The sequence below is a fragment of the Ischnura elegans genome, chromosome 2 (assembly GCF_921293095.1).
Source record: "Ischnura elegans chromosome 2, ioIscEleg1.1, whole genome shotgun sequence".
NCBI lineage: Eukaryota > Metazoa > Arthropoda > Insecta > Odonata > Coenagrionidae > Ischnura > Ischnura elegans.
Window position 1 is genome coordinate 31,606,195 of NC_060247.1, and position 13,106 is coordinate 31,619,300.

The window sequence follows — 13,106 nt, forward strand, 5'->3', positions numbered from 1 at the left end:
TGGGCAGATCCACATACATATGTGCAGCCAAATCTGCCTAAACCCTCAGCTCCATTCAGCGTTGCATTTTAATAGCCAGGGATGCTAAAAATAGAGGGGGATGGAGGAGAGTGGTAAATGTACAAAGCACACCTTTGTATGTGGGTGGGGCGGGGCTCATGGGGTTATGTTTGAGGAATTTCAAAAATACAAGTTACGTGAGAAATTACTGACATTATCAGTAAAAATGTGTGGAGAGTGACTCCCACTACAATTTGTAGCCTAGGGAAATATGCATAGAAAGTTTTTGCAATTGAGGTGAGGATGAATTATATGTTTTTAAAGGGATGAGCCAACAAGCCAGGGTGGGTTGGCAGCCTCCTTAATTGCAGTTTTTTTCCTGATCAAGGCTTATTTATTTCTCTTGTAGAAAGTGTAAATTTCCGCTTCTTTTAGCAGCCGTTTTCATGCCAGAAGTGGCTAGCAAATACAGAGTATGATTTACTTCAAACATCCTCGGAAATACTTAATCATAAATTTTATTGAATATTTAGATTGTCTTCTTGTTGAAGCTTTCAGGTGTGCTTGTCACAGCAATAAATAATTTAGGGCTATGTCATTGCACCAATTTTGGGTTGATTCCATCATTTCCCGACCAATGATAGTCACTTTGTGAGCATTGATGTGGTGACATAGCCCATAAATCTATTATATCATACAGATTGGGTTTATAATAGGGATATACGGATGAATGATTTTTTTATCCATATACGGATCAGATCCTTGATTTCAGCTGTCGAACCTTTGGATATTATTGAATACAAGTGTATTTTTTATTGCATGCTAAAATATGAAGCTATTGAAGTTATAAAGTACCTTTCATACTATATTCATCTCATGTATGAATTAAAATTGTAAATATATTATCGAATAATATACTTGTTAGCTCATCAGAATAGCTTCTCACTCAAGAGTGGGCATAGGGCAGAGTAGGACCATAGCTGCATGCAAAGAGAGAATTGGATCTCATTTCTTCCTTTTACTGGATGCTTCTTCCAATGCCGGCCTCGGTGGCGGCGGGGTAACGTTCTCGCCTGCCAAGCAAGAGGTCGCGGGTTCGAGTCCCGCCTGGGTAGATTTCCCCGATCCAGGGCATGGTCGTTTGTGTACGTTTAATTGTTACATTTGTTGAACACCCCGGTGTAAAATGGCCAATACGAGCTGTAACCCGGTGGTTTGAGAATAAAATAAAAATAAGATTTTAACGTAAAATGCCAGTGATTTCTTCAGTGAATTTGGATTTGATCTCATTATTCGGTGAGATGTAATACCTGTGGTTATTTGGATACATCATATCTTATCCAACAATTGAAAATACATACATTAGTTATTTTCACTTCTCCTGCACTTTCGCTTTCATTCATATTGACATCTTTTGATAATTGCTGTACTGTGCCATATCATTCTATGGTATATGGTAATAATTTACGAATAAGTGCTGTGCATTTAGCCTCGAGGTGATGTAATTATCTCTTCTCAAACTTTTAGATCTTTAGATAGTGGTGGGGGTGGTCCAATCGATCAAGCAACGTTGGACCTTAAGCGGCAGCTACAAGTTGTTGAACAGGAGGCCAACATCCTGCGCTCCAAAACACAGGAACTGGAGGCTGAATGTGAGCGTGTGACTGCAGAGAACAAGAAGCTTTCACTTTCCAAGGCTGCAGCAGGGAAACGAACGGCTGAAATAAAGACTTTGCGAGAACGAGTGAAGGAGTTGGAAGCTCAACTGGGAAATACTGAGGGAACCAAAGTAAGTATTGAAAATTTTATGCCCAAATTTTTAAAAAAAAGTTTCAAACACTCATTAAGAATTTTTAAAAGATTTCAAACAAATAATAAAAATAGAGCACCGATAAAAACCATTTTAGTGTGTACTGCTTCATGGAATGATCTTTAAATTCTCAATGCTTCATTCCTCCTGCCAGTATTGGCATCAGGAAACTGAATGAAATGTACCTGTTTTTATCTGGATGTACCATTGGAATCCCAACCATTGTTATCTTTGATTTGAAAAGTAAATAAAACCCGATGTATAAAATTTGTTTATACAAAAAGGAATAAAATCTGTCAAGGATATATTGACTCACCAAGGTGGTCTAAAAATAATGAAAGTCCTCAATTTTGCATAGCAACCCCTAATTCCAGGATAAATGGCCAGAAAAATATTTTTGCAAAATTTCAATACAACTACTAGATGCCTGAACCATCCACTATATTGTTTTGCCGTGAGCTGAGTTCAGGATTGAAAGCGAGTTCACTTAATTCTATAGGGTTGGTAATGTGGATTGGTAGAATTTTTTTCCCTTTCTGCAAATACTCAAGGTGTGATCTAGGACTGGGTTTCATGCATATCAAGTTACACCTCTGCATTGACTTTCATTAAAATAATAAACTTCAATAATTCAAGTAAGGCTGAGAACTTCATAATATTTGCCATTTTTGAACCATTATAGTATCAGATTTGATCAATTTTTTAAAATTACACTCTTTCAAAATTCATTCTTTTCTGTGAATTTTAGACGACTGAAGAAGAATCAAAGGGAAAAACATCTGAGTCCGGTAAAAAAGACTCTGAGAGTTCATCAGATGTTGAAGCATTGAAGATTAAGCTTGAGAAGGCAGAGGCTGAAGTGGAGCAGCTAACAACTGAACTGAAGAAAGCAAAGGATCCAAAGAGTGCCCTCTTACGTAAGAGGACTGCCAAGAGACCAACTGACTTAACTCCAAGGTTGCAGCTGAAGAAGATGGTTGAAGAACTGGAAATTGAAATCGGTGATTAGCTAGAGGAGCATTTGCTCTATCTCATATCTATCTACTGAGGGAATTGTCAATATTGATTCTGGGTTCCCTTAACACGTTGCGTACGGATGGCGAGAATTCTCATCATTGTTTTCCCGAATGTTACGGACGGATGACGAAGATTCTCGTCATTTAGGCACGTCAACCTAAACAATTTTAAAGCGTACAATACGTATTCGTTAGTACATTTTCTGTTGTTGTTCGTTATTCATAATGAATTGATACATCATGATGTTTGATTGGGTAAAGTTATATTCTAAACATTAGCTTTTTAACCACGTTTAAACCAAAGGCATTACGCCCTAATAGGCACATATTTCCAAATCGGCGTTCCTAGGAATTTAAATACCCCGGTACGCAACGTGTTAATAAATAGACATTTCACTCCTATTTTTACATTGCCATTTTATTATTGATTCAAGATGTACCAATTAAGGCATTTTTAAATAATTTTAATTTGTAACATCTTATAACTAGCGATTAGAGGGGGTAAATTTACTGCTATAATCTTGTGAAAAATCTTATCTTATGGCTCAACCAGTATTTTGGTACTGCTGATAGCAATTTGTTGTTTTGTTACATCATTCAATAACTAAAATTCTATGATTTGATATTTTCATTACAGCTGAGTTGCTTGTTGTTCTGAAGAATGCTGACGCCGAAAAGGAAAAATTATCAGAAGAGCTGAAGAAATCACCTGGTGTAGACAAAGAGGCTTCTGCTAAGGAGAAAGAAGAACTGGAAAAGGAGAAGGCTGAAAAAGATAAATTGGCCAAAGAACTTGAAGCCACAAAGACTAAGTTATCTACTGTTGAGAAAGAGATGAAGAAAGTACAAGGGGAAAAGGTTAGATTATTCTCTTCAGAGCAAAACCCATAAATTTGATTGAAAATTCTGGTGGTGTAGGGTTGGTTGATACATCGAATTTAGGGAGTGGATGGAAATTTTTTATACTGTGGAAGTTGCTCTCCAATTAATCATAAGAGTTAGCCGAGTTAAAAAGATATATTCTTGAGATTCCAAATTTTTTATTGTTGACACTTTTTACATGGAGATTTTTACATGATATTGTAATAGATCACGGGTCTATTATAATAATATCGTGGAAGTTCTGCGGCGCGCGTTCGCGATAAAGGTATCTAAATACTGGGGATGGATTGACCTTAGTGCAGAGCACAGCACAAGATAGAAACGACCTCTTACAGAATGATCGGGTTTACACATTTATTTTCAGAATTGACTATACAAACACAAAAATCAAAGAAATACCCTTTCTTAGTTCTAATGAGGGATGAATGATTTGACTTTTATGGTGATACATAAATGAATCAAAAAGACGAAGAACACTACCCCACCAAAATTACCTAATTCTAATACAAAACAAATCAATAGGATGAATGGATGAATGATGAATTTACAAATGCCAAAGAATGTACAGGGTCCTCGTCCAGTTGTGCGAAATGTCCAGCACAATCGCTTTGAATATGCAAACCTCGTGGACGGGAGATTAGTGATACAACTTTTCTTATTGAATGTTGAAAAAACTTGGCAAAGGGTTGCATGATATTGTTCCACAAATCACTAATTTCGAGTGAACAGCACTCGGGGTCTCTTCTTGAGGAATTATGTTGGGTCGAGCAGGGAGAGTGGATAATGCACTATCCAGGGAGAGGAGCTGTTGAGTATATTACTGCGTCAATGGTGTGGTTCTCTGTCGAATCACCGCTTCGGCCGTTGAGCCCAACAGGCTTCTCTCTGCCTGCGGCTTCGAAGAACAGCGGGTGATTCCCACGATGAGTCGCGTACTCCGACTGAATCCTTATCTCCCGTTGACTCTCGCTCACCGTGCGCTGGCCTTATCTCGGCTCGGAAGGTCTCTCTGCTTCCGCGCACTTCCAAACACAAATTATCCTCCGTTCTCCTCGTGAACACCCGTTATATAGCGGCGTTCACGTGACATACCAAAAAAAATGACACTCGAAAAACCCTTGAACTTGATGGGGACGCCGCTCTAACAGTGCTGTGCCGCTTAATTTAAATGAGCGATGGCTCAAACCAAGGACCGACCGCGATGATAACATTGAAAAAACGACGGTGCAAGTCGTACCGTCACAATATAGAACTCTAAAATGTGATATGCTTTGGGAATTCAGTCATGTCTTCCACTTAAAATTTACGTGACACTAGCTGCAACAAATGTGAATGAGGATGTTGCCTGATGTTGCAAAACATGATTATTATGAGGCTGAAGTCTTTTTAAATCTCAAAAAAATCATTCCTTTCATGATTATTCATTTTCTTTTAGGCGGGTGCTGAAGAAGAGGCAAAGAAAAAGAAGGATGAAGAAATCCGCAAGCTCAAAGAGAGTAAAGCTAAGGTAGAGGCAGATCTCAAGAAGACAGAGAAGGAAAGAACAGACCTTCAGAGTGAGCTTCAGAAATTGAAGACAGATAAAGGTAAATATTTAAATTACATACAGTGAGTCCTCGTTCTACGTCACCCCGTTTAACGTCATTTCGCAGTAACGTCACGAAAATTTTACGACCGTGATTCGTTTATCGTCCCTTCGCTTCGCGATAACGTCACGTATTTTAAATTTCGCGCGAGAAAAAAGGCGAAGAGGCAGGCGTTACAGGTTGTTTGTTTCGTGGGCGGTAATACGGTCAGTCTATTCAAAGTGTAAAACGGTGTGTATATTGTTGATTGCGATTACGGTTTTGGCAAATTTTAGCATCAGAGACATTTCTACGAAAATGTCCAAGAGAACAATGTTCACAATAATTTTGGTTCCTGTTACTGCGACGATGTTTCAGCGATGATGATGCCCAGGCGACGCCCGCCCGCCTAAATTCGCAATTAAAACCATCTCTTCGATTTCATAATCCCAGTTTGCCCGCCCTCGCTCATTTCCGCCATTTTGATTTCGCTCCTGACCGGTCCGAAAAGAAATTCTCGTAGCGAGGGTAGGGCCTATGGACCGGAGCACCGGATCCCTGGTCTGTAGCGTCTGGTAGCATTCATTGGACTGCACTATAGCAAAGCCGAAAAGCAAATGCGGGAAGATACAAAAATGGAGAAGGATTTACGTCACTGCTGCTATTGTCGTCGATGAAGACAGGAACTCGTATTTATGCCATAGTTTGACATTCCCATCGTAAAAAATGTCCCAGATATGATACGCTAAAATTTTTTCGCATAGGAATTGTGAGGTCTAGGAACCGATATTCAATTTTTACATTGTTTTTATGGGATATTATGCTTCGATTAACGTCATTTCGTCATCGTCACATTTTTCAGGAACGGTAGGTGACGTTAAACAAGGACTCACTGCATATATGTACTAGGAAATTTAATAATGCATATCCCTTTGTTTCAAGGGATACAGCCACTTCCTAAGGGTAGTATCCCATTTTGTATTTCCATTCATCAATTCTATGTGCAAAAGACATCAGAATCATTGAAGTTTTTAGAAATACAAGAAACAAAATTTCCATGAGTCTTAGTACGTCTATCTTTGATTTCTAAGTACATTAAATTAGGGTGATTTTCTGGGTGAGTTGCTAGCAATAAGGCTAATCGTTTGTACATAAGTAAGAAAATTTTTTAAAGTCATTATTAGATTATTTTCAGCTAACAGCCATTATGTATTCTGGGACCCCTGAGAATTATTGGTAGGTCATTCAGTTCTTTTAAATTAATAAATCGGTAATAATTAATTTAGTCGAATAACTATTGACTCAAATTTTTGGATTTGGTTCTCTAATTGTAGTGTCTTTTCATCTTCGCATAGGCTTAAACGAAAATGTCATAAAAGTTTCCGTGTCTTCTTCTCAAACCCATTGCTGAGGATACTTCTCTTACATTTATAATGCATGTAGTGGTTATAAATTAAGTCTGGCTATCACTGGTTTCTGGTTAACCTTCAGCAGTGGGGAAAATACATTTGCTTGCAACTTTGGAAGAAATGTACGTGTACTTGGTGGGAAAAATGTATCCCAACAAATTTGTTCCGCCACTACTACTCAGCAGAAAAATTGGCTTCTTCTGCAGAGGGTTATTATTTTTTATAGACGAGGGAAATTCAAACAAATCAAACCATATCCATTTTTTCGTCATCCAAATAGCAGATAAACAGGCTGTATAGGAGCTTGTCTTGGGACAGCCCCAACTCTGTGAAAAGATTGTGCAAGACTTGTGATTTACTGAGCAGCTGAAGATATCAGACACACTAAACAACGGAGTAAGGATCACGAATGCAAATATGCAACCAGCAATGCACATTGGCGTTGAAGTTAGCTTGTCTGTAAGGATGCATAAAAATTATAATTTGTTATTTTACTATTTATTCCAAATGTGTTGACTGATGAATGATTTTGGGTAGCCGCATTATTATATAATTCATTTTATGCATTTCCATAAAAAGGTATCTATTCTCTCTGGTACTAAGTAAATTAAATCAGATTTGAATTTTTTTTAATTAGTCAGCAAAAAAGATAGCTATGGATATACATATGTATTTAGAAGCGTTGAAGTTCTGGAAGATTTTACATTCTGAAAGGTAAAATTAGTTTCAACCTTCAAACAAAACTACTAATACATTTTCTTTTTGCAGATTTTTAAAATCGCTTACCGACATAAATTTATTAAATCTTAATTCTAGTAAGTGAATTGAGACTGTGAATTTTTAAGGTGAATTTATACTTTTAAAATAGATAGAAAATTTTGTTGCTGCATCAAATAAATCGCCAGAGTGTTAGTGGAAATCCTAGCCTTTATCATTAGTAAAATTACACAAAAGAAAAAGGAAGGGAACATTATAGGGGAAGTTATTAAAGTTTTCATATATCTGAATCGATGTACCTACTCATTGTTTTCTGATCCTTTGGCAAATAAAGGATTCTATTCTATTCTATTCCACCTGACACAACACAATTTGTTTTTCTTTGACTGATTTCAGGTACTTATCACTATTAATAAGAGGTTAAAATCTTCAATTTTTGAAAATTATCTGTGTTTTGCCCTGTGGATAACTACTGACTTTTTTTACCTTCCACACCAATGAAAAGTTCCACCCAGTCAGCCTGTCGATGATTAATTTAATCAAGGTAAATGAACCGTGCATGGTGAAGAATCAAAAAATCATAAAATTATTTTCTTAGATTCAGCATCTTCAAAGTGGGAAGATGAGCTGAAAGAAATGACTGAAAGGATGGATCAGCTGCGGAAAGAAGTTGAAACTGAGAGGACCTCAAGTGAAGAAGCCAACACCAAGTTGAATGCAATGAAGGCTACAGCTGAACAGGAGAAGAGCAAGATTGAAAAAGAGGTTGGTTTCACACAAAAATTCAACTGTAGGAGTTATTGCTAAGCCACAGTTTAAAACTCTACATGAATGTAATTCTTCGTAAAAACTTTCGCGGGTGCTCGTCATTATGATTAAAAACTTTTGGGCTATGTCGCCGCATCAAATCTTGGATGGTCCCAACGTTTCCCGACCGATGCTGGTCGCTTTTTCAAGGTATTATGAAGAGATGGGAATTTAAGATCTTTTATATAGTTATCTGCATCAGGTGGTGGGGGGAGGGGAGCCGGAGGTTGGGGGAGTGGGTAGCTGCTTGTTTTTTCTTATTACGGGTTGCCAAGTACGGCTAATTTTAATGCCGGTGTCTATACTGAAATTATTCTTATCTTCTTTGGATATTTCAGAGAAGCCATTGTAATATCCAAATAAGATAAGAATAATTTCAACAGAGACACTGGCATTAAAATTAGCCGTACTTGGCAACCCGTAATAAGAAAAAACAAGCAGCAACCCACTCCCCCAACCTCCGGCTCCCCTCCCCCCACCACCTGACGCAGATAACTGTATTAAAGATCCTTAATTCCCATCTCTTCATAATCCCTTGAAAAAGCGACCAGCATCGGTCGGGAAACGTTGGGATCACCCAAGATTTGACGCGGCGACATAGCCCAAAAGTTTTTAATCTACATGAATGGTTTGATTGGGGATGTCTTGGAATTTTGGACACACTAGTTTTGCCCAAGTTTTAATGGTGTTTTGGACATCATGTGCTGCTGTTGCTTATTTTGGTTGATATCTTTGGGTGAGGCCAAGATGAATGTAAGTTAAGTTCAAGAAGTGCTAAATGGGAACACCCCATGGTATTGTTTAGAGTAAATGCAAAATTAAAATAAATTAAAGAAGTAAAATGTTACTAGTAGCTGTAAAGCAAATGATAAGCTATCACTAAGTGTTTGGTGGTTGACAGTTCCAATGCTAGAAATATTTCCTCTCTTCAGGGAGGGGGGTTGTGTGCAGGCCCTCTCAGCTCCCCCCTTTGATGTTATTTGTATCAAAGCATGATTTTTTTGTTAATTCCCTGTGCTTAGATTAGTATTAGCAAGTTTCTAAGTTCAATTGAAGGGATGCAAAAAGGAAATTTTCTGAGGAATAAATTGAATATATGTAGAGAATCGCCCCAGTAATAAATAGGCTGAGCATGTGATGGCAAATTCTTGGTGCAGTGATGAAAATAAGCATTTGGCCTTATTTTCTGTCATTAAAAGTTTTGCTGCAATCCACTTTACTCTTTCAACGTGTAAATTGAGGGCCATAATCATTTTCTTTTCAAATTGTTTGTTTCATCAGGTTGCTGATAAAATAAAGAAACTTTCAGAGAGTGAGAAGAAGACCAAAGAAATTGAAGAGAAACTCAAGAAGGCTGAAAGGATTGGGGCCACCAGGAAGGAGAAACTTTCAAAACTTGAAAAGGAGGTATGAAGAACACATTCTAAGAATATTTCCTTACATGTGTAGTATTTTTTGTCAAATGTCAGTTGATGTTAATGTCATATATAATTTTAGATGATAATAGTCCCCTATTCTTCTTGTACTCTACGTAAGTTACTTTTTTGTAGATCATTATGCATCACTTAAACCAAGCTTCCAAGATTAATACCTACTGCTTATTGTTCTTCTTTCTCAAAGCCACACACTTAGAACCTTTTCATGTTTTAAAAATGATACTAGAATGACAGGAATGTTTCGACAAAAATCTGCTGACTTCAAGGTGATCAAAATGTTTGTGCATTCCTGAAATTCTGCCACTGGCAGAAAATAAATTTTTTATATTCAGTACCTATCACCTCATTCATAAAGTGGATAGTCCCTTCAGTACAGTACTGTATTTATATCACTGCATACAATATCAAAGTAGTTTTTGCTGTGTTCTTTGATATTTTCTCTCTTTATCGAACTATTTTGGAAATTACTGCCTTCCCAATGGTTAGCCTCAATGGTCAGTTTTGTATTGATTAAGATTTGTTTTGGACGTGTTGCAAATATGCAGTAGTGATATTTTAAATCGGCAGTCATTTTATTTACTTCATGGAATAATTACCCCTAACATACAAAAATCATGAAATCCCCAGTACGACACTGATTCATGTTTATTGAATTTTTAGCATCAAATTTAAAAAATATATTTCTTTAAGTTGTAGAAAATCAATAATTTTGATGTTGATAATTAGTGGGATTTCTAAAGATTGTGGAAACTTATTGATAAATACTTATAAGCTAGCATTGATTTGAATACAATAAAAAGTTAAATAAAAATAAATTTTATATAAGGAGCAAGTTACATTTTATACATGTATATTACATACACATCAAGTGTCATAATCATTGACATGTGAAAAAATAGCTCAGAACTATAAGATAGTTGCAGTAATATAAAAAAATCTTGCTTTTTTTGGATGATATTTCAAGAAAAAAGGTGTGTGGTTTACAGTAGTACTTTGTGTCAATATTTTATGTATTTTCATCATTTCTGTCTTTTCTACATTCTTGCCTTATTTGCTATGTTCTTTTGAAATGCTCTTACTTCAGAATACGTTACTCTTTTAAATCATTTTCTCTTATCATTTGTTTTTTTATAAGTTTATATAACCTTTTCTATCTGTTGAATGTGTATAAAAAGTGATTACGTATATACATCAAGCTTTGAGTCATATACTCATATGTATGATAAACCTTGGATGCTGCTGCAATCTTTTTGTCTCTTAATTATTCTGTTAGAGTCATTATTGTGATACATCATGCACTGCATGGTTTAGCTAACATTAATGCATGGCTGACTCATCTTGTGATGCATGATGAAGGTCCAAGAAGAGCGAGAAAAAGTTAAGCAGTTGGAAGGACGGCAGAAGGAAGTTTCTGCTGGATGGCTTAAGGAAAGGGAAGAACTCAAGAAGGTCTCAGAAGAAGCACAGATCAAAGTGGCTGAACTGGAAGCACAAATTACTGTACTGGTGAGGATACTAGTCTTTTTTAAGAGAGCTGTAGAATATATCTTCAGATTGCCTAATGCTTAGTGTGTACTTATTTACTCCCAGTGCCGTCACTATAGTCAAAAATATGTTTTTGATAATATGTCAATATATTGACATATTATCAAAAATGTTTTTAACATGATAATATTTTAGCATAGTAAGGAAATAGTATGGCAACTTTACCCATAAGTAGTTTTTTAACTAAAAATATTCAATACTATTACTATTTTTACATTAAATTTATTTTTTACGAGTTGTTGTTGATCCAATTCTTTACAAATAGTGGATATTTAATATTTTAATTGAGTAAACTTCAAAGTCATTGATATTTAATCTTCATACCAATGCAATTTCTATTAAACAAATAAATACATAATATGTAAGTCTTGATGTTATTAGTGCCCAATTGCATGAAATGGAATACATATGGAAATAAAAGTGAAATAACTGATATCAAATTTGTCAAATGAAAAAAATCAGACATTGGGTATTATTTTCAGTGTTGGATGTTTAGGATTGGCTTTGGCTGACAATATGCTGTCTTCAGTCTAGTAGACATATACAGATGTGGTCTATGTTACTGAAGATCCTAGCTTGGATTTTGCAACCCAGAAGGAATATTACTTCAATGGCTATATGATAATCCATTTGTGGTGTTAATTTGCCGGTAAACTTTCAGGAAGAATCTGTGAAAGATGAACAGAAGAAGACCCAGGATTTGCAGAAACAGGTTGGAACGTCCCAAGGTGAAAGTGAGGTTGTCAAGACTCTTCAGGATGAATTGACTGATCTGAAGAAGAAATTGGAGGAAGCTAATGAAAATTTTGACAAGGTATGTATTACTTTCATAAGATTGAATCAGTTTCTTAGCATTTCACTAAAGTTGCTTAGAATCTGAGTATGGGTTCCTTGAATCATTTTCTTATTTGCAACAGGTAAAAAGAAAATTATTTCAATAAAGAAATCCAAATGTAAATGTACGCTCTCTTTCATGAAATATTATTGTTTATCTGAAAAATTAGGAAAATCGTAAAAAAAATCTCTTATATTGCTTGAGAATCCCCAGTGACGTCAACCTTGTCAAAACATGTCCTGCTGCCATCTGAAACTGAGCTATCAACACAAATTGGGATGGGTAATTTAATCATGCTTATTCAGTCTGCTAGCCCAGCTAGCACATTATAAGTCATCGAGATAAGGTGAAAGGAAGAAATTAGGAAGGTGCTTATCAAGTAAGCTTGTTATGGGTTTTTTATGGCTGGGCCGACAAAGATCCAGAGTAATGGCAAAATGGATGCCATACTTTCCTCACTTTCGTAGGTGTTGTTTAGATTCCATCGTTTTTGAGCATTCATTAAGGGATTTATGTATAAGAATAATTTTTCCATTCTTGGCACTTCTATAATATGAGTAGAAATAACATCATACTGCCATAACTTTAAAATCATTCACTTGTATGAACTGATGGCGAAACGACGGTCGTAATAAAAACACATAATTTCACCATAATAGCGACGTAGAATAATATAAAAATGGCGGAAGGAATCTCTAATATACATATAGTAGTCATCGGGTTATCAAGCCATAAATTAAATTTCATAAATGTTAAATTGTGTGGATCTTGAATAATTTCAGTTTTCATGCACATACCCGACAAGTTTTTCAACATAATTGGATTTTAAGGTGGTAACTATACCATTCTCCATTATCAGCTGCCGTGGTGTAGTGGTCAGGGTACAGAGCATCGGATACGAAGGTCGTGCGTTTGGTTCTCCCTGTTGTTATTTTTTTTTCTGCCGCAAGGATAAAGTACTTGTATTATGCTTTATTTCTTCACTAGCCGGTCGCTTGTAGTTATTAATTTTTTTCTATTTACGAGAAAATCTGTTATCAGTTGTTAAGCCCTTATAAAGGCTTGCTTAATTTCACCGGTAGCC

The 13,106-nt window shown here is 36.2% G+C and overlaps 1 protein-coding gene across 3 annotated transcripts in view; it reads left to right on the plus strand.

Annotated features, from left to right (window-relative positions):
- The window catches only part of LOC124153539 (protein MLP1 homolog), an 80,147-nt gene that overhangs the window by 49,400 nt on the left and 17,641 nt on the right, over window positions 1–13,106 (plus strand). For all 3 annotated transcript variants that reach the window (XM_046526768.1, XM_046526770.1, XM_046526769.1), the window contains exons 16-23: window positions 1,528–1,789; window positions 2,559–2,811; window positions 3,464–3,684; window positions 5,144–5,294; window positions 7,998–8,164; window positions 9,488–9,613; window positions 10,999–11,148; window positions 11,849–12,001. In XM_046526768.1, coding sequence (XP_046382724.1) covers window positions 1,528–1,789; window positions 2,559–2,811; window positions 3,464–3,684; window positions 5,144–5,294; window positions 7,998–8,164; window positions 9,488–9,613; window positions 10,999–11,148; window positions 11,849–12,001 — 1,483 coding nt within the window. The remainder of the gene's footprint in view (window positions 1–1,527; window positions 1,790–2,558; window positions 2,812–3,463; window positions 3,685–5,143; window positions 5,295–7,997; window positions 8,165–9,487; window positions 9,614–10,998; window positions 11,149–11,848; window positions 12,002–13,106) is intronic.